This window comes from Lepidochelys kempii, chromosome 6, assembly GCF_965140265.1.
Source record: "Lepidochelys kempii isolate rLepKem1 chromosome 6, rLepKem1.hap2, whole genome shotgun sequence".
Taxonomy (NCBI): domain Eukaryota; kingdom Metazoa; phylum Chordata; order Testudines; family Cheloniidae; genus Lepidochelys; species Lepidochelys kempii.
The window spans coordinates 104554187-104582131 of record NC_133261.1 but is presented as its reverse complement, the minus strand read 5'-3'; the positions used below and the strand labels follow the sequence as shown (position 1 = coordinate 104582131).

Genomic DNA, 27945 nt, shown 5'->3' with positions numbered 1-27945 from the left:
TGGCTCATAAAGACTGAATAACTCTGAAGAAGAGCAAGATTTTGCCTTTCAGATGCCCGCAGTTCCACTGAATGGAAGGTAGTAAAGGCAGCTTTTCTGGGCTGTGTGTGAAGGGGGACCCCCTACCCCAAGTCCTCTTGCCCCCCGGCTTCATCCTCCCCTTTTAGAAATGACTCATCGTTTAACACTGGAAAACCACACTTTTCAAACCCCATCCTCCACCAGGCCACAGGAGAGAGCACTAGCCCAGGCACGACCAGCCCTAAAAAGGGGGGGGGGGCGGGGGGGAGGGTGTGTGTGTGTGTGCGCGCGCGCGCTGCGTTTTTAAGGAGCTGGAGCCCGGTGCTGCCCCCTGCAGGTCCAGCCGCAGCGGTTTGCCCCTGCCCGCCTCCCTGCCAGGGCCCGCCTGCTGCGCGGCAGAGACGCGGGGAGTAGGTAGGGAGCCGGGTGCCGGCCGGCCGGGGCTGCGGCTCGCAAGCTCTCCTTCGGGCAGGAGGCGCAGCAGCCTGGCGCAGCCCCCGGGAGGGTGTGTCCTTGCTCGCCCACCCTCCTGCTTTGGGGGTGGAGGGAGGAGGAACCAGCCGCGGCAGGAGGAAGTGGAGGCGGCTCGGAATAGCGGGCAAATGGAGACGTGAGAGGCGGCAGCAGCAGCAGCAGCAGCAGCGGGGGAAGGAAGCGAGCTGGTCTCCCGCTGCCCGAGCGTGCAGGCCGACGGCCACTGGGGCTCGCCTCTGTAGCCTGGGGCAGAGGCTTGCTCGGGGCTCCGCTGCTGCTCGGAGAGCCGCGGCGCTGTGCTCGCTCCGCGGGCTGCTCCATTAGCGCACGGAGGAGGATTTCAGAAGGTAGAAGCTTCCCCTCCGCCAGAGGCACCTTCCCACTCAGCCTCTCCGCTTTCCCTTTCCTGGGAGGGCCTGCAAGGGGATTGCACGCAAGTTACTGCTGCTCAGGGAGCCTGGACCCTGCCCGAGCCAGCCAAGCGCGGGGTCTGTCTGGGGAAAATTGCTGGCGGCTTCCGAGACAGCCTCTGATTTTGTTGTTGTTTAAACAACAAAACCCAAGTGCATAGGAAATATTAAAGCCCCTCCCCTGGATTTTCCCGTTTTGCCCCTCTCAGAGTTCCTTGCACCCCAAGGGCTGAATGACTTCCCTCTAGAGACTTCTTTTTTTGGGAGGGAGGCACCTCCGTACCAAGCTGCTGCATCTTGTGTACAAGACTTTTCTCTTTCCTCCTTTAAAAATAACTCCCACCCCCACTCCGCTGGAGGGTAAGGAAAGATGCAGACCTTTCTGAAAGGGAAAAGAGTTGGTTATTGGCTGAGTGAAAAGAAGATCAAGAAGCTGAATTTTCAGGCCTTTGCAGAGCTCTGCAGGTAAGGAACAAATCCTGACGAGCTGTAATGGGGGGCACGGGGCAGTCAACCTCCTCTGTCTCGCTAGAGCTTTGACAGTCTGTCTTTTACCCTCTCTCCAAAGTACATTTGACATTGTGGGCCTTCAGCTGCATCTCTGGTTATCAAATTAACATGCAATTATATTATAGTATTGCTTAAGAGCAGGGTGACTGCTGCTTGGAAATTGAGTCATAAATTTTAACAGCCTGGGTCTAGGATTGTCATGGAAGCAGTGCCTGGCATGGCGGTGAAGTGAAAGCATGCTATTGACTTGGGGTTCCATTGTGGGCAGGGACAAAAAAGAAGTTTGGTAGCCAGGCTGCTTTAAGTTGACCTTTACTATTACCTGTGTAAGAAGGTTTTCTTTAATGTTTTCCTCTACATTGCATACAAGGAGTAAGAAATCTTAAACTGTGCATGGTGTCAATTTCCACTAGGCTAGAAGTAGCCAGGCAGAATGGAACTGATACCCAGGCATCCATGTATCATTCTTTTGGGGAAGAGAGAGGAGCGGTGTACATTGACAGTCTTTCTTGGCAGACTGCATGCATGACTTCCACCCCCTACCTGTTCAGTATCCCTTGACCCCAAACCTGGTTTTCTAGATCTTGATCTGAAGTCTCTTTGCTTCCCTTTTTCATATGCATGATACTGTTGATATGGCTTTTACCATAGTATGTCGCAAACTTCTGAGAAACTCGAGTTTGAACTGTGGTTTTGATTGTGTGAGTGCGGATGAGACATAGTCATGCTCTGAGACTTGCGCACATTTCTATTTGCACATCCCTCCTTGAGCTCTCCTGTTTTCCTGATAAAATAATCCAAATCAGGCTTTTTTGAATCCCACCAAGTTCTTTAAAGAGAAGCATGATGGCTTCTGTTAATAAATTCCATGTGGGTGGCTGGTTAATTTTCTGGGTGTCATACCACAAAATATTGGGGTTTTAGAATATTTTCAGTCCCTGTGTAACATTTTAATCTTCCAGGGATGCTTAGGGGATTTCTGCATTAGTGTAAATGCCTGTATTCACCCCCATTGGTGGGATGTTAGACTTTTTACTACAGGTTACTCTTTTAGTTATACAACTACTATTACGTGTAGTTACAAGGACATATGCTATATTGCTTAATAGAATCTGTTAATAATTTGATTCCATGAGTGAAGTAACAGTAAATGTCAGAGTTTTCAACTAACTGGCAAATGTGAACTATCGGAGTTCATTATTAGATTTTTTTCCAATATTAAAATACCTCTTAATTAACTACTGTTCCTAAATTCACTCTGTTTACACACAAACTTTTAAAATTTGGTGTCAATAATATGCATGTCATACTAGATAAGTCTCCTATTTTCTTAAAGTTTGGCCAACGTCACTTATGATTAAGGAACTTTCACCACAAGTTCTTTTTGTAAAGATGAAGGGGAAAATGGAAAAGCAGTTTAACCAAATGACAGAAAAGTGGCATATCAGTTTGTGTTCCAATCACTTTGTATTTTATTAAAATTCACAGAAATAAGATTTTGGGTAAATTTACTGTATGTAAATAGATCACAAGTTCCAATTTAATATATAATTTCCCTTTTTGGTCATGTAAACAAACTGCTTCATTAATGACTGATGCTGGGGCTAAAACCTGCCTAACTGACTTTCTGGTTCATTTTGGTGCTGTACACTTTTTCCTGTGCTCATAAAAGGATCTGATGATTACTGTACACCAGATTTCATAACCTAAAACTAATAGGGCTGTTATGTTAGACTCTAAACATACATAGATTCTACTCTATTTCTTTGTGCCAGGTATCCAGCATTCTGCATCCTCTGTGTAGGAATCCAAGTTTCTCTGCCCCTCTCCCCTCCCCTCCCCTCCTCAAACCTTCTTGTTTCTCTTTCTGACTGTCTTGTAAGTTGTTTAATTTTCCCACATTGTGCACTTGTATTACTGTATTACGTAACACTGCTCTATAATTTCCACACATACTGCACAATTATGTTAATGGGTGTTACTGGCACTGAAGTGTAAATAGGCCCAGAGTCTCAGAGTACAGCTGCTGAAAGGCGGTTTAGCTAAACTGGTTTTAAAAACTGGTCCATCTGTTTTTTTGCCTTGTCTGTGCTAGTGCTCCAACTCATTTTTAAAACCAGTTAATATTTCTGGATGGATTTCCCCAGTTTAGACAAGGCCTAGTTGAGGAAGGATGACTCAGTGAATAAAATGCTAGGCTGTGAATTGGGAAGATCTGCATTCTATTCCCACTTCTACCAGAGACTTCCTGTGAGATTTTTTTGGCAAGTCACTTAGTCTTGTTGTGCCTCCATTCTCCATCTGTAAAATGGGGATAGCAATAACGCTGCACCTCATGGGGTATTGAGGACATACACAATAAAAGATTGTGATGTACTTGAATACTGTGGTAATGGGGGGCCATATCAGTACTACAGATAGATATGGGCTTGATCCTGAGATGAGTTCTATGTGCTTGGCACCCTTGAAATTAATGGGGAGTTCCAGCATCTACAAAGGCCTCTTTCCCAAAGGAAGATGAGGGCTTTCACAGAGAGCTGGTCTGTTTAGCATCAGAAAGTGAGCTGTGCATTGAGGGCAGTAGTGAGGTGCCAGGAGTCCCAGAACTTCCATCCAAACCAGGCTAAGTGGCAAGAATGTAATAGCAAACTATCTGTGGTAATAGCAAACTATCTGTGGATCTGTCTGAGGGTGTACTCAGTGACATGGTAGATCTTGGAGTTACTCTGCATGCCAAGTCACATTTGTGCATTTCAGTGTCCCAGTGATTAGAGCAAGAGTGCCTGGTGCTGCTGTTCTCTTTCCACAAAAGAGGAAAGTGGATGATAGAAGTTGTGCTGTAAAAATCAATTTCTGCGAGTTTCCACCAACATGAGAAAATGGAAATGAGGGATTCCACAGAAACTCCACTTGCTGAACACCAGTTGCAACAACCCCTTGTGTGAACAAACCAAACTGCTTTCCGGCTAAGAAGTCTGAGTGACAAGTCAGCCACTGATTGACAAATATGAAAAAGCGAAGGCACTAAATCTTGTTTGGAGCCTCTAGGTGCTACTGCAATACAAATAATAACTAACAGTTTTCAGGCTGTGGATTTTTGATTAGTGTAGACAATGTCTGGATTGGTTCAGTGGAGGAACACTTCTTTTTTCTATAGAAAACCGAATGGATAAGATTTCATTATTAGGATTCTACACAAAGGGGACATTCTTTTTCATTATCTTGAGTGTTTGAGTAAGTCCTCCTACAGTGCATGTATCACTTCTACTTAAGGCCATAGAAACTGGTTTCACTGGTCATCTAGCATGTTTTTGTTGCTTTAGGATAAGAATATTTGTATGGGCCTAGGAAATAACCGTGGTGAATTAGAGCATTGCACATATACATATTTCTTCCCCCGCCCTCAGCCTGGCTTCTGTGATCTGTGGAATTTAGCTGCCTTTGTGCAGTTAAACCTCCCTAGTAGCATTTTATAAGCTACCAGTCTTAGCAAATCAGCTTCATAAAACAGGGGTAAACACTACTGTCAGAGCTATAGATAGGTGTGTTTGTTTTTTTCTGTTCTGAACTTTTATTCATGTTTCTTATGTTTACTGGACTAAGCACAAAAAGCCAAATATGAGATTTGATCCAGAGATTTAGGAATAATTTTGATCTGAGAATATTAAATTAAGCATATTCTTTGTATAGCAAACCATTAAGTATATTGCATGTTTTTCCAGGAAGAATTTGGGATTTTCTTTAATCTCAGCTCCCCACAAAAAACTAAATACTGATTTTGTTAAATGCATGGCTTGTGCCAGTTGGCTTCAAAGACTGCAGAAATTATAAAAATTAAACATAGGCATGCTGGTCAATAGCTCCAATTGTTACCTACACTGGTGTGCAATATTGTATCACGAGAAGTCATACAAGGAGTAATAGCAGGGAGTAAAGTTTCTTTCTCTGCAATTCTCACCAATAGCTGCAAGCCATCAGGTGTTAGAAATTATCCTGAAGGTGGGAGTGAACTACAGATGACCTTTTGGGGGTATGGGGGTTCAGTGCTCCTTCTTCCCGCAGGAGTGACCTTTCTTCTAGCCATGGATCGATGTACTGCCTCTTGAAACCACTGTGAACACTGTCCACAGTGAAGTGAGGGGGTCATCTTCCTCCACCCCCAAAGAAAGTTTGCAGTGTGTTTGCTACATTCTAGGATCCTAACTACTCTCTGGGATCACAGACCACACCCACTGGGCTCCAGGAGTGGCTCAAATTATCTATATTTTCATTACATGCCTGTGTTTAGTGGACTAACAGTAATTTACCTTAGATTAAGGAGCCAAGAGTCCTTTTTCTGGTACATCTTTTTTTCCACAAAGCAGTTTGATTTAGGATGATAATAAATCTGGCCTCTTTATATTGCAGAAGGTTCCTGAAAAGTAGTTCCTAGTATGTGCATATGTTAATTCCTGCATCTCTACTTTCAATTTTGTTGGCTCCTTACTAATTCAGAAACCACCACTCCTGACTATGGGGAGGGTTTAAATGTAAGCAGTACTCTCTGAAACAGAAGTTTGATCTGAGGTGGGATTTTAGGGTTGGTGTAGTTACAAGAACACCCCGGAAAGTTATTTGAACGGCATGTTAGGAGAATGAAGATTGATACTGTTCATCCTGTGATACAATCCAGATAACATGCTGTTCATCTGAAAACTTGACAGCTTCCTTTAAGATGACACTGAACATATCCCAGTGAAACAGTGGAGCAAGGCATCTGAAATGCAGACATAAAAAAAATAAGCACCTGGCTTGGATGCATCCAGTCTATTGCTAATTGAAACAAGCACTCTTCTATTGGTGCATTTTTCTTCTTATCGCCTTTATTTCTCATTCATAAATCCAGTAATCCACAATAATGGTTCTATTTGTGTGGCTGGAACTTAGTTTTATTCAGAAGGCATTTTGCCCTCTACCTAATCAGAGGTACTTTTATAGTGTCTGATATCTTCAAAGTACTATACAAACTTTAGCTAGTCTTCATAGCACTCAAAGTAGTAGTATCCCCATTTTACAGCAGAGGAAAACATATTAAGGTGTGTGGTGGCTCTCGTAGGAGTCTCTCTCAAAATGACAGTTTTAGGCTTCCATTTTTGAGGTCGCTGTAACTTCAGGTTCAAGGTCCTCCTCTTGCAAGTTAAAAGGTGTTTTTTAAAAGGTGTATGAAAGTCAAGCTGCGTTCTTGGCTCATGTAGGAGCACCAGTAGTAATGGTTCTTCATTTGGAACTGAATGAATGGTTCCTGTGAAGCGAGTCAAAATAGAATCCAGCTTGCTTTCCCGTAGTCACGGTCGCTCTGCAGAGGTAACAGGTAGTCAGTTTATTGTGATCAGTAAAAGTGGCAGCTGTGACTTTGAAGGCCCTTGGGATCTGATCTATAAAGTGAGAAGGTGCTACTTTTCTGGTCGTAACTGCACGTTTAACTGAGTCATTGGCAGAGCCAGATCTAGAGCTAGGAATTAGCGTCAGTTCACACACAGGTGCTAAATTTCACCCCAGGAGAGGCAAGCTGAAATGATGGTTTGATCTTTATTGATCTAGTGCTGCATAGTTAAGAGTACCACTTAATCCATGCTGACTTCTGAATTGGTAACTTGAAAGCCCTCAGGGAACTGGGATGTCTCCTGCTTTTATTATAGGTCGCAGGTTCTTGTTCCTCCTGTTCAACAAGAAAGCTCCTTCCACTATTTCCCAAACACACACCAGTTCTGCACACTCATCCTGGTCTTGATCCCCATGCAGTCCATTGTGGCACTGAACCCCTCCTGCTCCAGCTGGCAAACAAGAGTTTGGGGCAGGTGGGGTCGGGGATCGAGGACAGGAGAAGGTGGAACACTGAATGCTTGCCAAGAACTCTGGATCCCACACCTTTGCTCAGTCTGTTAGACTATTATCAAAAAGAAAAGGAGTACTTGTGGCACCTTAGAGACTAACCAATTTATTTGAGCATAAACTTTCGTGAGCTACAGCTCACTTCATCGGATGCAAGCTTATGCTCAAATAAATTGGTTAGTCTCTAAGGTGCCACAAATACTCCTTTTCTTTTTGCGAATAGAGACTAACACGGCTGTTACTCTGAAACTTGCCTTAGACTATTATGTTTGGCGGGTGTGTGTGTGAGTTGAGGGAACGTTCCTTTGAAAGAGTGCTGTCAGGCTAAAAATCAATATTTTAAAGAGGCCTTACCGCTGTTGGACATTTGGGTGCTAAGCAACAACAGTATGTCTTTTAAAATGTGTAAGAACAAGCATTTCCTTCTCCAGTCTAGGAAAATGACATTTTAACATGGCTTTTCTAGTGAAATTCTCCTTGCTAATTATGTCCAGAGTATCTTGAAGATGTTGTTTTTTTTTTTTTTTTTAAATAAGTGTGAACGATACTGAAGAATAATGAAGACCAAAAGCTATTTCTTTGTGGATCAGTTTCACTCCATATGGAGCCCTTTGGATTTTGATGAGCAAGATCATTGTTACAAAGATGATGATGATGATGATGATTTAGACCTGTTATGTTACAATCTAATTAGTGAGCTAAAGTATAAGGCCTATATATACTAAACCAGCGGTTCTCAACAGGGGGTCCGCAGAGCCCTGCGGCTAAAACCCAGAGTGTGAACCCCAGCACCTCTCGCAAGCCAGGAACTGCGGGGTTGAAGCCCCGATCCCTGGTACCCCCTGCCTGATTGAAGCCAGGAGCAGCAGGGCTGAATTCTCGAGCCCCAGTGCCCATCATGGGGCAGAAGCCCTGAGCCCATGGGCAGAGTTGGGGGGACACAGAGGTGTTCCCCCCCCCCCACCCCGAAACTACAGTGCAAGAGCAGGGCAGTCCTGGGGCACTTCCACCCCCCTACCCCCACCACCTTCTCTCCCCACCCCCTTCACTCGCGCAGGCGGTAAGAGCTGCCTGGGCAGGGGACCTGGCTCTGTGGCTGGCAGAGCCCTCGGGGAACAGGAACCGCAGGGGAGCCCTCCTGGCACACAGCCCCTAGCTACCCCTCTCCCTGCACCCTGAGCTACCCCCTCCGTCTGCACGCAGCCCCTAGCTATACCCCTGCCTGCACCCTGAGCTACCCCTTGCCTGCGCACAGCCCTGAGCTACCCCCGTCTGTCCTCTGAGCTATTTTCAATATTTTTGAGCTGAGGCCCCTACCTTTTGAGTTATAATTTTTGGTTGCGTGTGCCCTTCTCTTCCCCCCCCCCCAACCCAGACAAGCGGGTGGCCTGCTGAGGTGAGGCAGTGGGTGGAGGTGACACTCTCTCCCCAGACCCTGCCGTGCAGAGCTGGCTCAAGCCCAGTTGGCCCCTGCCCACCCAAAATAGAAGTCAAACTACACATATGTTCAAGCCCCCTCCCCTGCTGGGCCCTGAAGTTTTTATAGCATGTTGTGAGGGCCTCAGAAAGAACTGCTGTACTACACAACCTCACTTCCTAGAAAAGTGTTAGAATGGAGAGGTCAATGAGGCTGTAACATTGAGGGTTTTTATATTTGACACTGTACCTTCAATGGAAACAGTATTTGGCACCATAGCTTTTTGATTTCATGTTGGCTCATCATTCCCCTGACACTTACAAACACCTCTGAAATTAAGGAGATTGGGGAGAGGGAGAGTGGAAAATGAACTACCTCAGCTTTGATTTTGAGAAGTCACTAGTATCTAATGTTCCCAACTCGCTTTACATATTTAACAAGCACTAAAATGGCAGAGCATATTGAGAATTGAATGACTTAGTGAGTTATCCTTGGCAGTGGTTGGCCAGCAAACTGTTGAGGCTGTGCAACACTGGAATTAGCTGTGCCAGGATAGTGTGGTGGGTCCATTTTAGACTGAAAACTGAAGGGATTTATGCATAAAAACATGATATCCAATCCAGCGATAGCTAATTGTTAGCACTTTTCACTTAAGGATTTTAAAATGCTTTACACATGTTGGCGTAAGCTTAACAGCAAAAATATTTATGCCTGGTTGTGGGGAGAGACATGACTGAGGCACAGAGAAGTTGACTCCAGGACACAGTATAATTTAGGGCTTATCTACAAGGAGCAGTAACATGCAGTAGGGAGGGTGTAATTTCTGAACCTCACTAACGTGTTGTGTACTAATTGGTCCACATGGACCCTGCTAGTGTCCGCTAAAAGTTCTCTAGAGTGCTTTAATGTGCTATAACAGTACTACATTAAATAGTTCAGACATTTTTTTAGAGTTCAGCATAGTAAAGAAACTGCTGCATTTGGGTATATAATGCTGTTTACTCCCTGTCTCACTTTGCTAAAGCTATCTGCAAGTTGAGATTATCAGTTAATAGCTAACTGAACAAATGGTGTGTGTGAGAGGTGGTTAACGGCATTGGACAGAAATGACAGTATCATAAGTGTTCATTTGTAATTGGCCACCCTCATCTCAACCACAGTGATAAAATGCTTTGTGTCTCACTGTGCCACTTGTAAATGACTTCTACTCTCACAAGAACCAGTGTCAGAGGTCAGCTTATTCTTTATCTTGTCAGCAGGATTTCATTACAAGGGCGTAAAGGGACAAGTGTTCAGATGGGAAGGCCATGATATATAATCGGCTTCAGAACTATGTAATGAATATATTATTCAGCAATATATTAAGAAATATCCTAATTCCTGGATTTAAGTGTCATCGTTGTACTAACTGTACTATTTTAAATGTGTTTCAGTGAGACTCTGTAGTATTTCCCTTTAACCTTTTTAGATTAAAACACATGAGATGTATGTAAAAAATAATGGATCTTACTCCTCCATTTGTTTGTATTGTAGTAGCTCCTGGATGCCTCAGTCAGGGCCCCACTGTACATGTATGTAACAAAAAGAGAGTCCCTGCTCCAAAGGCTTTACAGTCTTAAAACCAATCCTGCAATTGTTGGGGACCACTGCACCCATGTGGAAGCCTGTTCAGGCATTGGTGCAGCAGTCCTGTCCACCTGTTCGCATTTGCAGGATCAAGGCCTAAGTGTATGACAAGAGAACATATGGCCACAACGAATAGATGGGGTGAGAGAGAGCACAAAGTACTAGTGAGCTTAGTGATAGGTGGAATAAGCAGAAGTAATAGTACATCAGAAGCCTAGCCACTTTTGGGTGTTTTGTAGGCATCATGAAGAGGTGAGAGATTTGAAGGATATAAGGTGTGTTCTTGTCCCTTTTTAGTCTTGGTTCTTGGCCTTGCAATGATCTTTTTTTTTTTTTTTTTTAGGAAAGTGTGTGTGTGTGTGTGTATATATATATATATACACACACTTTATGTTATACATATATTTACAAGGCATTCTGAATTTACTTCCATTTTGCAGGGTTCAAAATGTAACCAGTTTCAATGTTAGTTTTTTTAAATGGTTATAAACGCTTTTTATTTTAAAAACATTTTTTGATAAATGAAAAATGTTAGTTAACTTTTCAGTTAAAAGGGTTGCAAAATAATTAGAAGTCCCAACAGTTTCTCAAACACTTTTGTTTTCAGGAAAAGGTGTCTCTCTCGCCCCCCCCAACCTCCAAGCAGACTATGGCCTGTTTAAAAGAAAAGTCAGCCAGTCTGTCTTTATCCTTGCACTAAACAGTCATCAAATTTTGCATATCCCAGTACAGCAGTACGGGCTCTTGTGTAAAACACAGCCACCACTTTTAGTGAAAGACAGGAAAGAGCCAGGACTCTTGAGGTACAGTTTATTGGCTAGGTTTAGATGATTATGGTACCTAATAGTGGCTTTCACAGAGCAAAGTACAGTATAATGCAGGAGCAACATGTACCTTTCTGTAGCCAGGAAGTGCAACTGTTGTTTCAACTCCAAACAAAATCTGTTTTTGTCCTTTGAATAATATTGTGAATGAGGAGCCTCTTTTGTTTTCTGTTAGTTCGCAGTGCTTGTTTGGTGCAGTATTTAGAGTCACGAGAGCTTCTAGGTCCTTGCACTGTAGTCACTCAAATGAACTTTGGTTGCTAAAGAAAACCACAGACTTCAATGTGTTTAGGTCTGGCTGGAAGACAAGAATTCCATTTTGTGAAAAATGTCAAGGTTTTGGCATTTGCTTCCATTTGGCATTGACACCTTTCAAAATTTTATTTTGGTTAAAAAAAATAAATAAAAACATACCTCCTTCAACCCCTCCCGAACAATAGCTCGTAGTCTGTTGGTTAGGGCACTCACCTGGGATGTGTGAAACCCAGGTTCAAGTCTCTCAGCACTGACTGATTCAGAGCAAGGACTTGAATCTGGCTCTCCCAGATGTGTGCCCTGACTACTGGATTACCGGCTGTTCTGGTTTCCCCTCTTTGTCTGTCTCTCTTCCTGATGAAAGTTTTGTCAAAACATACATTTCTGCAAAAAGTTTTGGTTTTGACAAATTTGAATTTTTGGTGGGGAAAAATTGTCTCAGAATTTCAGATCAGCTCTAGTTTGCACAATGATCATACCGCTGAAAATGTTCTGAGACTGTGCTTTGCAAGAGTGAGAGAGAAAAAGAAAACACAAACACACTGGTCTAAAATTGCTGTTTCATCTAGACACTGCATGTAGCCTTACATGTGTACTGATAATCCAATTCAGTGCTTTCATCCTGTTTCCCTCTTCTTTTTCAAGATGTTTGATGATGCATCTTTGTTTCTGGGGTTAGTGTCCAATATAGAACAGGTTACTGGGAATCATGTTCTGAGAAGCTCTCTTTGAGGCCAGAGCAGTGTGGTAGAGCGATTAATGAAGGTCAGGATTTAGATATGCTTGCAGTTTGAAGGGGTGGGAAGAGGAGTATAGATGAAGCTTGTTCTGTGGATAAAGAGAGGGCTTAATTCATTGGAGCTGTCAGTCTGGCACCTTTCATGAGCAGTAAAAGAAAATTGCTAAAGTCTATGTGTGTTTGTGGGGAGGGCCTGTCCCTTTTAGGGTATCTTCCAGAGAATGCTAACATTAATCTCTAGCTGAAAAAATTAAGAGTAACAGAAGGAGGGAAAAATCCTGTATAAATGGAAGACCTCACGTAGAAGCTGCAGCAATTTGAGGCAGACCTACGGGGCAGAGGCCATATGATTATAAAGCGTGGTTGCCTCTTGCTATCATTTGAAAGAACAAATGTTTTTTTCCTTCAGATTTTTTTTGTATACTGAAACATCAATTCTAAACTGGCTGTCCCTGGGAGATGACCGCATGCTGAGTCCCATGAGAGACAGCATCTTGTGTTGCTCCTTAGCAACTTCTGGACCCATGGATTGCATCCAGCCCTTAACATGTAGAAGGAAAGGTTGCCTCAAGATGGGTCATTTGTGGAAAGAAGGGTAAACCTTTAGGGCTCTGGACATCTCTGGTAGAGAAGGGAAGTGTATTTTGGCTCTGGGGCATGCCTCCATCTGTGCATAATGTTTTCTCTCCCTCCCAAAAATTTCTTTGGGGCCTGCTGGCCCTACACATGGGTTAGCGATAGAGCTAGTTGGGGGAAACGGTGCTGGAGGGAGAAACTCATGAATATTTTGTTCACAATTTTCCCGATTTTTATGCTGTATTCAAAGTTTTTAAAAACGCAGCTGCTTTAATTATGGTTTAAGAAAACAGGGTGCTGTTAGGTGGGAAAACATAATACTTCAGCAAGGTGTTTTCCCCCCTTATTTTTGTCCTCTCTGTTCGGAATGACGTTCTGGGCTGTGAGCTCCCAGGATCTGTTTGTGAGGGAGTTAGTGCACGGAGCTCTCTCCGAACATGTGGATAAAGGGGGAGTGGAAATCCTTGCTGGCTAGCTGATTTAACAAAACATCAAAACAATTAAAAGTATGTTTAAGCTGTCAGCCCAGTGAAAAATAATTCTGGTTTTGTTTAAAAAAAGCTCTCTAGCTTGGTTCCCTTCTGATTCCTCTACTGGAGGAGCTCTAGTGTAGCTCCAGGATTTGTATAGCACACAGAGGTTCATTGATCTCAACTGCTCTGCTGCTTAGGGGCAGCGGAACTGTCCCCAGCAATGGGGAAGCTCATGTCTTTGGGGACAGGGCTTTCTTGAGGGCAAGCTCAAAACTCTGGAACTCATTTATGCAGGAGCTTTGCTGTTTTCTAGTCCACATGTAAAAATGCTCCTCCTTTGCCCTCGTTTTCTCTCAAAGTCTCACATAAGATACCCATTTGTATGGTTAACTAATCAAAACCAAACCGTTCCTAACATACAACTTCATACATCTGTCCCAGAAGAAAGGGCACTGGAGTGGAGAGGAAACCATACTTCACTGATGTTTGTCAGCTTGTGTGTTTTTTAACTTGGAAGAGCACTTGGGTGTCATGTTGATGGGCATGGTGTACCTGCATTGGATAGAACCTGAGTCTCCCATGTGGCAATGTGGAGCCCTGCTGCTATGATGCTGGCATGACCTAGAAGTGATCGTGTGAGAAATAAGTAGGATCATCTTGGTGTTTTATTCTACAAGTTAAAACAGGGAAAAATGTTTTGAGCCAAACTGTGTGTCAGGTGTTATGTTTACCCGTGACACTTTCATTTTCATGTATATGGCATGTTGACATTAAATGGTTATTTTAAAATTAAATACTTGTATAATACCTCAGTATGTGCTGTGCGGACCACAAGGTCTCTGAGCACAAGTTTTCTTCCCCACTGTATGCTCTTTGTGCTGCTGTGGGCAGCAGTTTCCTCAGCAGCCTGGCACCCCATGTTTGCTCACAATGAGCATTGTTTGGGAGGAGGCTGGCACAGTATACTTTTGCTCTGATTTTGATCTCTCTTTTGTACAGTCAGTTAATGTGACACTACTGAATCCCACTCCTTGTTGCCAATTTTTCACCTGCTGTTAAAGTAGCAATAAACGGTCATGACTCTAACTGCAAGAGATTGGAGACAAAACTTTGTTTCGGTGTTTGCTTTGTGCTTTTGTCAGTGGTTTTTGTATAGTCAGTTACATTGCTTCTCTTTTTTTTTGTGTGTCTCTCTTCTTAGTATGGGTATTTCTAAAAAAATAGGGAAGGCAAAGAAAAGTCTTAAACATGGGGATATGTAATTGTGAAATCATAACATTTGGCAGGGGGGGACTCAGGGTTAGGTGTTACTATTTTGAATTCATTTTAAGACTGAAACTACTTTTACCTATGTTTTTAAACCGACTAAATTACAAATTGATACCGTTCCTTTGAGTGAGAAGCGCTCTGTGTTAGCAAGCTTCATGGTGAAACTCATCTAGTTTTTTAAAAAACAATTGTCGTTACCATAATTAATAATTTCTATTGTTTATATGATGTTGTGCACCTTAAAAGGAAGGTGTGGTCCCAGTGGTTTGAGCAAAGGATTAGAAGATGAAGTCTTGAGTTCTAAACCCAGCCCTGCAATTGACTTCTCTTGGGCAAGTCGCTTACCTGTCTGTCCATTTCTCCATATGTAAAGTAAAGATCCAGTCTGTCTGGAGGTGCTGTTTTGCAGATGGATTAGAGGTTTGTAAAGCAGTTTGGACTTGAAGAGTGCTAAGTATTGCTATTATCAAAGCACAGTACAACGGCTAATCCTTACCTTTTGGATTTAGAGCCCAGTCCAGCACCCACTTTGCATTGACTTCACTGGGAACTCTGTATGCATGTCTCTTTCGCACACACCCAGACACCGTCTTCCCATCTTTTATTAATGGAGAATCTGAGACACAGGGCGGTGTGGTGGGAAGTTATTTTTCATGACCACACACAATTGGTAACAGGGATGTGGCTGGGATTAGAACTGAGAACTGTCTCCCTTCCATGCTAGTTGTACTAAGTCTTTGCTGCTTCTGTAAACTTATAAATCACTAAAACAGGAACTTGGGCCTGTTTCAAATCAATATGGTTACTGTGGCAGGTTGTCACTGAGCTGTGCTACTAGGATCTCTTTTTTTAAGCACATTCTGAATACATGTTTGGCCCAGGGAGATATTCTTTGTAGTAATCTCAAAATGTTTTTGCAGCATCAAGTACAGTACTCAGATTTCCTGTCTCTTGGCACTCCTGCCTCCTTGTCTTATGCTGAGTGATTTGTGTGTGAGAGAGAGAAATGCACAACTGCTCTTACACTGTGTTGTCTGCTGCCTTTAGTGAGGCGTTTTAGCAGAGGATATTCAGTCCTAGGAGCACAAACAGTGCTTTTAAACTTCAAAGTAAATTGCCATTTGTGGGCAGTGTTTTCCTTTTTGTGGTGCAACCTAATAGCACTATTAACACATTGCAGTGAGAGAGGGATTTAGGTGAAGTGTTTTCAGCTAAAGCACATATTATTCAGTCTTGAATAATGTCTTGAAACTGTGACGCCCTGCCTCTGTGTGGGTGTCTTTAGCTGGCAGTAGGGCTGCAGGAGATAATTATTGGAGCCTTTTATGAAGGCAGAGTGACTAGGGGCTGCCATATGCTAGCCTGATCTCCTTTGCTGTAGCAAAAGCTTGTTCAGAGTTCATTTCCTTTTCTTTTTCTTCCCTTTAACACAGCCAGCTTCCTTCTGAGCACCCCCTTGTGGCGAGGGGCACCTCTGCAGTGTTCTGCCTCTGTTTTGCCCTTCTTCAGGTCTCCTTAACCCCCCCCCCCCTTTCCCTCCAGTCTCTCTCATCCAATTGTAGCTTCTCTCGGGGTCTGTGTTTTTATTTTTAATTACCACAAAGTTGTAAAACCCAACCAACCCAACAAATCTTCCACCCAGCCATAAGCTAGGCCTAGCCCTTTCTCCCTGAGGTACTCTCTCTTCCTGGTGTCTGACCAGTGGGAGAAGATGCAAGGCTTGGCCTGCCTTCTTCTAAAGGAAGAACAAAACTTTCAACTGGGTTGTCTTACCCAGCTCCAGCTCTGTTCCTTGGGCACTCTCTCCCTGAAGGTTCACTCTGCAATTACTCTTCTAGTTCTGCCCTCACTGAAATGCCCCCTGACCCTTTATAGCCAAAGTGCAGCCCTACCTCCTTAATTGGCTCAGCTTGGACAACTGCTCTGGCATAGAGAAGCTCTTATTGTTTTAATCACAGTGGCCTGCCACCCTGTGACATTCCCTCAATATATTTCATCTGCATGGGAAAATCGTTCGCCCCCGAGAATGTCAGGAAATTAAATTGTTTACTCAAAATGTCTGTCATGAACACTTACACTAGCCCAGGAGAGCTCTGAGACATTCCTTCGAGCAAGCCCAGAAGAGTGGGATCTGTATCTCTTCATCTGAACTGTAAATGTAAAGTTCACCCACAGAGTTTGCTAGGCACTCTGCCCAGACAGTTTTAAAATTAGACTAAAATCCTGCATTGCTGTAGCTATGTTGGTTCCAGGATATTAGAGAAGCAAGGTGGGTGAAGTAGTATATATTACCTCATCCACCTGGTCTCAGGCAAATCCTATGCATTTATAAATGTTCTGTGAACAATTTCAGTCTCTTGGGGAAAAAAGAAAAGGAGTACTTGTGGCACCTTAGACTAACCAATTTATTTGAGCAAAAGCTTTTGTGAGCTGTAGCTCACGAAAGCTTATGCTCAAATAAATTGGTTAGTCTCTAAGGTGCCACAAGTACTCCTTTTCTTTTTGCGAATACAGACTAACACGGTTGCTACTCTGAAACCAGTCTCTTGGGAATATTTTGAATGTCCTCCCCATGGTCACAAATATTTCAAGCATTCCTTAACCTGAAATGAAGTGGACTTCAGATTGAGGATAGGTGGCAGAGGAAAGGCTTATGGTGGATGCACAGGACTGGGAGGCAGAACTGGGATGTGGGGGAAGTCTGTTCTTTGCTCTGTCATAGGCTTTATTGTCATTTAGGCAAGTTAGTTAATCTTTTTGTACTATTATTTGTCTCTCCATAGGGGATTTAATCTGAAGGTCTTTGATGCATGTCAGGTAACTAGCAGCACACGAGTCACACCAATAGTGTGTACATGTAATGCCTGTTCTGTTTTCAATTTGCATGGTGTAAACACATGGTGTCTGTATGCTGTGTACTGAGGGATAGCACTTTCCAGTGCTATACCAGGGTTCTTTACTTCACCGCTGAGCAGTGGGCGGTCAGGGAGTGTTTTCACTGTGAATTGTGGGAAGCCCAGTGGATTCAATTTTTTATTTTTTATTTTATTTTTTTTAAATCCTGTGGTTCCACTGTCTCTGTGCCATACTTCCTTTCTGGGCTGGCATGCACCGATTTTTAAATTGCTGTGGACCAGCACGGATCCAGCAATTCTTCATGCTGCTAGGGCGACGAGAGCAAATACGTGCAGGCTGCTTGGGTTGTATTACAGCACTTAGAGCTGGATGGATTCTGCCTTGGACTTTGCCTGTTGCACCACCAAACATGATGCAGGAGCAGGCGAATATTCTATGGCTGCAATAACAGAAGGGTATTCTGCAACTGTTGGCAGCCGGACGAGGCGGACTGGTTTCTGGATCACCTATGCAGCGTTCAGTGCCATTTCTGAGTCTGGGAAACCAGTGTGGGTTGGTGGGAGTGGACTGTTCTGTTAAGCTAGGATAATCAGCGGTGGCAAGAAACCTTCAGGGTGGGGAGGGCTACCTTTTTTTTTTTTTTTTAAGGCAGAACTGACCAGGAGCTGCAGTGAGAGCAGACCAACATGCAGTGCTCCCTACCATGGAGAAACAGGTCGCCGTGGCAGTCAGGAAGCTGACCAACCCAGAATGTTACCAGTCTGTAGCCAACCAATTTGGCATGGGGAGATCAGCTGCTGGGGCTATTCTCATGAAGGTCTGTTTATGCTGTTGAGCTGGTCCTGTCTAACTGGGTCTTGAAGCTGGGTATTGCTCAGGAGACTATTGATGGCTTTGCATGCATGGGGTGCCCAAGCAGCACTGGGACAATTGATGGAACCCATGTGCCTATTATTCTGCCCCCCTCCTTCCCAGGATGCAGAATTTATAAACAGAAGGGTGCATTTCTTCATGGTGTTTCAAGGACTTCTGTGTCACTGTGACAAGTTTACAAACATAAATGCAGAGTGCTCTGGGAGGTCCACGATGCTGGGATCTTTTTAAATGAACGGAGAAAGGACTGTTTGCCCCAGGAGAGCTGGGGACATTAATGGTGTGGAGGTTGGTCCGGTTATTCTGGGAGACCTGGCTTATCTCCCGATGCCCTAGCTTAGATAATGAAGCCATACACTGGCCGCTTGGACAGAAGGCAGGAACATGTTAACTATCACCTGAGTAGTTGTAGAATGGTAGTCAAATGTGCATGTGGCCCTTTGAAAGGCAGATCTTGCTGCTTCTAGAATAGGTAGAGTATCAGAGGGGTAGCCCTGTTAGTCTGGATCTGTAAAAGCGGCAGAGAGTCCTGTGGCACCTTATAGACTAACAGACGTATTGGAGCATAAGCTTTTGTGGGTGAATACCCCCTTTGTTGGATGCATGTAGTGGAAGTTTCCGGAGGCAGGTATAAATATGCAAGCATATTGAATATAGAATAGGTTGGAGGTAGCAGAAAAAAATGTTCCAAGCAATATAACTGAATGTTGTGTTTTGCACAGTATTTGAGAGCAAGAGGGAGAGTCCTACTGACGGGCGGGCGGCTGAGGTGCGGAGACTTGTCCGGAGGCGTGAGCAGCCAGCAAGGCATCACATGGAGAGCACACACATCCCATGGGAATGCTGTCAGGGATGCCTGTTGTTCATATTTTGAGTCACATGCCTGAACATGTTAGCCCGTCGTGGGGGTGTTAAGATGCAGACATCGCGAGCACTAGGATATTGCGTGTGGGTGGCTGAAGTTTGATGTTCCCTATGTGCTTTTGTCAAAACCTTATGAATGTTTTCATTCTTATTTAAAGGATTTTCTGTGCGAAATGTGATGACTCGTAATGGATGTATTGTAAATGGTTTTATTATGAAAGAACAATTAAAAAAACTAATAATAAAGTTTTAAGGGAACCAAAAATATCATCTTTGGTTAGTTAAATGTGTTTTTTCTAAACACAGTCTTAAAAGTTTGTGTGAAGTTGGTTACTTTAATTCCTGCAACAGAGCAAACAAAGTTCAAAGTGCAGCAGCAAGAACACTTTAAATACACAAGAGTTTTATGGTTGGGTGGGGAGGGATTGTATAAAGTTACAGGTGAATATAAGCCTTGTCTCTGGCTCCTCTTATCAGCATAGGGTCTGGGACTGAGTGCCTCAGCTCAGAATTCTCAGGGGCATTGTGGGGCTCAAAAGAGCTGGTCTCCCAGGTGCAAGTGTCTTCTCAGATCCTACCTCTGGGCACCAAAGTGAATGGGTTCTGCTGGGAGCACTGCTGCGGGGATGTGGAGGGTAGGAGTGGCTTCTGCCTCAGTAGCCAGCATTGTTCAGGGGCTGAAGGACTTGGCTGGGTCCCAAAATATGGGCCTGCAGGACCTGCTTGCCTAGCAGGAGGGCATTCTGGCTTAGGGTAGTGTCCATGAGTTGCCTTTGCAACTGTGTCTTTTTCCATGCTCTCCTTCACCATGACAATGCTGTTCTTGGCCATAGCGACACTTTCTCTGGCCCCTGTGGTGTGTCCTTGGCAACTACAAGTATCTTCTGTATTTCTTTCTACCTCTAGGTCTTACTGTATGGCCTCGTTTTCCTCTGTGACTCTGCCATGAGTTCTGCAAACATCTCGTCCCGAGTCTTTCTTTTCTGCACCTCAGGTTGTCCAGCCTGTCAGCAGTATGTAGAGGCCTGTCCTTGACGGTCTGGCTGTTGCAGGTGCTATGGGAATAGTGGGTTGGGAGGAAACAGTCGCTGCTTGTTCATATTTCAGTGGGTTTTTTTAGTAAGTATGTGACCTTTCCTTCCTGAGACGCTTCGCACTCTTGAGGGAAACATCAGCGCTGGTAAGTGGTCTGCATGTGTGGAGGTCCTGGGTGCATTTTTGATTTGTCTACTGTATCTGCTTTTGTGCTGTTGGGGTGGGGGCAGGGAGAGCTATCTTCCAGCGCACAAACAAACCTGGAGGCACGACTAAGGCATCAGAGGCGTAAAGGAAGGGTTATGGGGACTGGAGACTGAGCTGGACAGTAATCCCCTCTTGGCTGTCTTCACTCTTGATGATGTTACACGGAGGTAGGTGACTTGGAGGCAAAGAATGCTCATATTCCGAAAGGCAAAGGGAAGACCGGTGAGATATGTTGTGAAGTTACTCACCAGAGTGGCCCCTCCCCGCAGAAATATTGCAGGAGTGTAAGGGGCTGGCAAGCTCTCCCGGGGGTTGTGGCCGTGTAACTGCTTCTCAGTCTTGCGTTTTGCTATTATCTGCCCCGCAGACATGGAGAAAGTGCAGGGAAAAATACGTCCTATAATGACTGTTACTACAATGCGTGTTACAGGGCACCTGTACCTCAGTGGGAAGCAGTACTGTGTGTGTCTTCACTGGGTGTGCAATGTGCACTTACACCTCATGTGACCTCCAAAAACTAGCCAAATTTCTTTTCCTGTAAGCACTGTCTCAATAAGCTATTGAATTTTGCATAAATGAATGTTGTTTTTACAAGGGTGAGTGGTACAGACTGCAGCTGGGCCATTTTGAAGCAGCACAATAATAATAGATTGTAAATATAGGTACCCTCATGCCAGAAGTTCCCTCCAGGGGATCTGATTTTTCAGCCCCAGCCTGGCTCAGGCTCAGCTGATGCTGGGGAGGAGTCTGGGTCCGTTGTAGCAGGGCAGAACTGGGGCTGGCTTTTCAGGTGTCCATCATCAGAGCTCTGAGTCACAAAAGATCCTGGCTCTCGGGATGGCTCCTCTCTGGCATCCTCCTGCTTACCCTCTGGGGTCTAGCTGGTCGTCTGCGGTGGGGTGAATAGAGCCTGTGACAGGTTGTACTGTAATTGTGTAGAATCCTGTCCAGGTCATCAAAAAATGGACAGGTCACATGCCCCTTGCTAAATTGTCTCCTTTTTATCCTGTCTTTCAATGTACTTTCTCCTGACCAACTTGCTCTTTATCTGGCACTGGTTGGCATCCCAGTCAGAACCCCCCATGGACACCTGCTCTGCAATGTCCACAAAAAGGTCCTTAATCCTGGGGCTGGCCACAAGAGCTTTCTGAACCGATGTGTCTCTGCAGATGGCAATGAGATCCAGGATCTCAGCACAGCTCCAGGCAGCTGCCTGAGGCATGTAGTTGGGCTTCAGGAGAGCTGTCACAGTTGTATGGCCAGTATAATGATATACACTGAGATTCAGGTGTAAATAAGCAACATCTGGCTCTTCATCCTGGAAATTTGACACCAGGGCAGGGATGGCACACAAGTAAATGGACAGGTCAGTAACTTGGATTGGACCAACTTCTGTTGGTGAGAGAGACAAGAGTTCGAGTTTATGCAGAGCACTTCTTCCACCATCACGGCAGGGCTACAGCAATGCTGCAGGTCAGTAACGACAACCTGCATAGCACGTGGGATAGCTGTTGGAAACCTGCAAAAAGTTGTGCGCAGCAATTGTGTGCGCCCAAACAAAAGACTGAACTAATTCAGTGTGAGGCAAACCTAGCCTACTTTGCAAGAGGACTCCAGAATTCCTGATAAATGTGGAGGTAGTGCGCAGTGATGGGTTTCATTGTGTGTACGCAAGTGTTTTCAAACCACATTAACTTGATTTGATCCAGTTTAAAACCCCCATGTAGACAAGCCCTTAGTTTTCCCCCATTTATCAAATAGGATAATAACAATACTCTCTCTCAGCTCTGTTGTGGGGCTGAGTTGATTGTGAATAATTTTGAAACTGTAGGATTGAGGCTGTTATAGAATTGACAAAATATTCATTACTGTGAATTGTTTATTACCTATTTAGACATTTGATCTTGATAGCTGTCAGCAGTTCTCCATTCAAAATTATCTCTTTCAGGCTAATGTTAACAACTTGGGTTTTAAATTGTGATGATTTGACTATCCCTCGTTTGAGATGTCTATGAAGGGGATAGTATGATGAGACTATCACTTGGTACTTGGGGAATGTAAAACTTTTTTTATATAATACATACACACACACACACACAAAAACACTTGACTCAACTGTCTCTAACAGGTAATGTCTTAAAAACATATGTAACAAAGTAGTTACTTTATATAGAACACAAGATTAGCTTTTTTTTTAATGTTCATGCAGTTAGGGCTTGTTTTGTGTGTATCCATTGTCTTACTGCTTGTGTAGACAACCTCCTCCTCCTGTAATTAGTCAGTTGAGTTCAAAACCACCTGTTATTTTCAAACATGAGCAAAACAAACCTTCAGCTTTAAATATTGTGGAAAGCAGTTTGTGTGCTGATGATGAGATGGTTCCCTTCTCTTACTCATTCAGCGATATTAGTAACAAGCAAATCCAGTTTCCTTGCCTGTAATTTTGATTGCTCTTACGATGGATCCTCTGCCCTGAAAAGAACATACTAGTTCACTGGAAGTAGCAAGTGCAGTTGCTATCATCCACCAACCACACAGGGATTATAACGAAATGGTGCAAACTTCAATAGATATTACAAATAAATGAAATGGGGCCTGCTCCTGTACCCACTGAAGTCAGCTGGAGTCTTTATACTGACTTCAATGAGCTTTGGCTCAGGGCCATAGAGAGGTGACTGAGTGCTAAAAAAGAGGCTACTGAAAAACTCTCTCATAAAATAGTTAGTTTGAGATGCTGTAAGGTTGATTCAGTTAGTTTCGAACGAAAAAATTACCACTTCCCAGAAGGAATGATTTCTCTTTCTTACATACTCAAGGCTTGTCTATTCTGAAAGTTTTTCTGGAATAAGAGAGGGTATGAATTTAACGTGGAATAGCTATTCTTGAATAACTCCATGTGGGGATGCTCTTATTCAAGGATAAGTGTCCGTGCATGGAACTATTCCTGAATAGCTCCATGTGTAGACAGGCCCTCAATACTCTTCTATTTACTATTATAAAAATAATTTTATTTTACATTTTGGGATGAATATCATTTAAAGAAGAGATTTGAATGCATGATCTGCTGACTGAAAATTGTATCAGAAGAGGGTAGCAACTGAGTTTTCTAATGCGTAGCTTACAATATATCGATGACCAGGTAGCATCCTTGCCGATTTTCTCATAAGAAAGACAATCTTTCACAGTCCAATTATAGAACCTGTTTCTAGCAAAATGAGGCCCAGAATATCAAAGGAGGTTCCAAGATTGCTTATTTCTCTGCTGGAAAATGGGATCTGTTGACAAAATAGGTTGGAGGTTAAAAACTCTTTCGAGTGACTGTCAGTTAGCACAAAAAAGTCATTAGGCATCCTACGCCGATTAGAGTGGAGTAAATAGAAACCATTGGCCAGATCACTTTCAGACAATGAAAATGGAAGCAAGTAATCAGATAGCTTATGACTGAAAAGGGAAGGGAATTGACTGCTTTTTGGTGGAGCTCAGTGTTCTAAGCTGGGCAGTGATCTGCAGGTTGTCTTGTAGACCCTCCTTTTCGGTTCTCTTGTAAAAGATTCCTTGCTCGCTTAACTTTCCCATCTAAGTGAAAGTTTACAGAGGTAACTTCAGGAGTCAGAAAAGGGAGAAACTCAGCAGCAGATCTAATGAGGGTTTTTTAGCACTGTGTTACAACACTCTGGGCCCTACTGAGTGAGTGAGTGTGAGCCATAACTACAAAGAAGTAAGAAACTGGAATATGACTGAAGATCTGAGCAGAATGCATGATACATGATGTGACTTGAACCTAAACAAACTCTTTTCTCAGACCTTGTGAAAATATCTGCTATAGGGAACTTTGGATAATGACAGGTTTCAGAGTAGCAGCCGTGTTAGTCTGTATTCGCAAAAAGAAAAGGAGTACTTTTGGCACCTTAGAGACTAACCAATTTATTTGAGCATAAGCTTTCGTGAGCTACAGCTCACTTCAAAAGAAAAAGGACACTAAACTATCCAATCTACTACATGCCACAAGGGGCCACAACAGTGGTTCCCTTAACCCACCCAGCAATATTGTTAATCTATCCAACTATACTCTTAGCCCAGCAGAAGAATCTGTCCTACCTATCTCGGGGCCTCTCCTTATAACCCTCCCCCCCACGAACATGATACAGTTCTGTGGTGACCTAGAATCCTATTTTTGACATTTCCGACTCAAGGAATATTTCCAACACACCTCTGAACAACATACTAACCCACAGAGACCTTCCTACCAAGACTACAAAAAGAAGGATTCTGGGTGGACGGCTCCTGAAAGTCTAAACAACAGACTGGACTTCTACACAGAGTGCTTCTGCCGACGTACACGGGCTGAAATTGTGGAAAAGCAGCATCACTTGCCCCACAACCTCAGCCATGCAGAACACAATGCCATCCACAGCCTCAGAAACAACTCTGACATAATCAAAAAGGTTGACAAAGGAGGTGCTGTGGTCATCATTAATAGGTCGGAATATGAACAAGAGGCTGCTAGGTAGCTTTCCAACACCACTTTCTACAAGCCATTATCCTCTGATTCCACTGAGGGTTACCAAAAGAAACTACAGCATTTGCTCAAGAAACTCCCTGAAAAAGCACAAGATCAAATCCGCACAGACACACCCCTGGAACCCCGACCTGAGGTATTCTATCTGCTACCCAAGATCCATAAACCTGGAAATCCTGGACGCCCCATCATCTTAGGCATTGGAACCCTGACAGCAGGATTGTGTGGCTGTGTAGACTCCCTCCTCAGGCCCTACGCTACCAGCACTCCCAGCTATCTTTGAGATACCACTGACTTCCTGAGGAAACTACAATCCATCGGTGATCTTCCTGATAACACCATCCTGGCCGCTATGGATGTAGAAGCCCTCTACACCAACATTCCACACAAAGATGGACTACAAGCCATCAGGAACAGTATCCCTGATAATGTCACAGCAAACCTGGTGGCTGAACTTTGTGACTTTGTCCTCACCCATAACTATTTCACATTTGGGGACAGTGTATACCTTCAAATCAGCGGCACTGCTATGGGTACCCACCTGGCCCCACAGTATGCCAACATTTTTATGGCTGACTTAGAACAACGCTTCCTCAGCTCTCGTCCCCTAATGCCCCTACTCTACTTGCACTACATTGATGACATCATCATCTGGACCCATGGAAAAGAAGCCCTTGAGGAATTCCACCATGATTTCAACAATTTCCATCCCACCATCAACCTCAGCCTGGACCAATCCACACAAGAGATCCACTTCCTGGACACTACGGTGCTAATAAGCGATGGTCACACAAACACCACCCTATACCGGAAACCTACTGACCGCTATTCCTACCTAAATGCCTCCAGCTTTCATCCAGACCACACCACACGATCCATTGTCTACAGCCAAGCTCTACGATACAACCTCATTTGCTCCAACCCCTCAGACAGAGACAAAGAGAACCACTAACCCAAGAACCTATCCTTGCAACAAAGCCCGTTGTCAACTGTGTCCACATATCTATTCAGGGGACACCATCATAGGGCCTAATCACATCAGCCACGCTATCGGAGGCTCGTTCACCTGCACATCTACCAATGTGATATATGCCATCATGTGCCAGCAATGCCCCTCTGCCATGTACATTGGTCAAGCTGGACAGTCTCTACGTAAAAGAATAAATAGACACAAATCAGAAGTCAAGAATTATAACTTTCAAAAACCAGTTGGAGAACACTTCAATCTCTTTGGTCACTCAATTACAGACCTAAAAGTGGCAATTCTTCAACAAAAAAATTTCAAAAACAGACTCCAACGAGAGACTGCTGAATTGGAATTAATTTGCAAACTGGATACAATTAACTTAGGCTCGAATAGGGACTGGGAGTGGATGGGTCATTACACAAGGTAAAACTATTTCCCCATGTTTATTCCCCACTCCCACCCCCACCGTTCCTCAGATGTTCTTGTCAACTGCTGGAAATGGCCCATCTTGATTATCCCTGCAAAAGGTTTTCTCCCCTCCCCCCCCACTCTCCTGCTGGTAATAGCTCACCTTTAAGTGATCACTCTCCTTACAGTGTGTATGGTAACACCCATTGTTTCATGTTCTCTATGTATATAAATCTCCCCATTGTATTTTGCACTGAATGCATCCGATGAAGTGAGCTGTAGATCATGAAAGCTTATGCTCAAATAAATTTGTTAGTCTCTAAGGTGCCACAAGTACTCCTGTTCTTTTTAGGGAACTTTGGGTGGCACAAGAGAGCTGACAAAAGGCGCACCTATGTCTATTCTGCTGCACTGGACCCAGGAAGCATGAATTTCCCCCCCTGAAATGGAGGTGTTAAATTGAATTCTGCCAAACATAACTATATTTGTCAAAATTATATATAAAAAATAATTAAGCATTTCCCCCCATTTTTATCTATTTTAAATTTTAAACTATTTAATGACAGCAGACACTGAGATTCAAAAATAATTTTTTATAACTGTTAAAACATAAATTGTCAACATTGCATGTCAAAATATACAAAGTAAATAGCCTTAAATCAAACTCTGATAAGTTCTCAAGTAGCATTTTTCTTACTTTGCCTACCTGTAAATTTCAGTTGTTATTAATGGAAATATTTTTTCATTGGTTTGTGTGCATACGGTGAAATTGGTGTTTATCGACATTACCAATTTAAAAAAAAAATCGAATCCTTCCAAGCCTTGTTGTAGGAGAAATTTCCATCTATGCTGGAGAATGGAGATCAGGAAAGTGGATGGCAAGGAGCATAGCTATTCTATTGACAGCCAGCTTGGGAAAACGGAGATTGGGCTTCTGTTCTTTAACTTTGTGTTAAACTCTAGTTGAGAAACCTTTTGAGAATGTATAGCAGATTTTGTTCAATGTGCCCTGTAAGGAAGCATCCACCGGTTTTGAGGTCACCTTTCTCATAAACATGCAGAGCTTGAACAATCAAGTCCTATAACTTTAGTCTCTCAAAGGCACCTTTATGCCTGGTCTTGTGAGGCAAATGTGAGCTGCATTTCCCAACACAGGGGTGGGAGGAGCTGGGAAGCTGAGTGCAGTGCTATGTAACCTTCATTGGTTGATGATTTCAGTACTTGGAAAATAACTGGTTAATTTGGTCATTGAGTTTGCCCATGGACAACACCCAAGCTTCTGTAGTTTAAGTGCATGGAAGTAACTGTCATTTGTTGCATGTTTTATATAAAAGGATCTGTATTAGACCTTAGAATTACTGGGTTAAAGACCATGTTTAATATGATTCTAATATTTAGAATCTAACCTCTGCACCTGGGGCAGAATTGTTTGTGTAATCTCTTCGGGGTTTTTTCAGATGAGTCCAGTTAGTCTCTCTGTGCAAGTATGTACAGCAATTTTGCCTTTAGTGCTACAGGAACAAAAAATTGCTGTTATCCAGAAATAAAGCAGTTACACACTGTAATGCCATTGTCTGGTTGCAGAGGTAGATGATAAAAATCAGGGGTTTGGGCATTTGTCTTTCTTGTAAGAGCGATTTCAGTGAAAGTTGTTTACGTTCAGAGAGGTCTGGAGTGCTAATCCAACAGCTCTCCCAGTACAACAACAATCCTGAGGCTCAGCATCTCAAGAAGCAATGTCTCGAAAGAAG

The 27945-nt window shown here is 43.6% G+C and overlaps 1 protein-coding gene across 4 annotated transcripts in view; it reads left to right on the top strand.

The window, feature by feature from the left end:
* The first annotated feature begins 385 nt into the window (after positions 1 to 385).
* Positions 386 to 27945, top strand: part of ITPK1 (inositol-tetrakisphosphate 1-kinase) — a 256126-nt gene continuing 228566 nt past the window's right edge. For 3 of the 4 annotated variants that reach the window (XM_073349514.1, XM_073349511.1, XM_073349512.1), the window contains exon 1: positions 386 to 1370. In XM_073349514.1, coding sequence (XP_073205615.1) covers positions 1276 to 1370 — 95 coding nt within the window. In that variant the 5' untranslated portion in view covers positions 386 to 1275. The remainder of the gene's footprint in view (positions 1371 to 27945) is intronic. The other variant, XM_073349513.1, reaches the window with a different exon arrangement.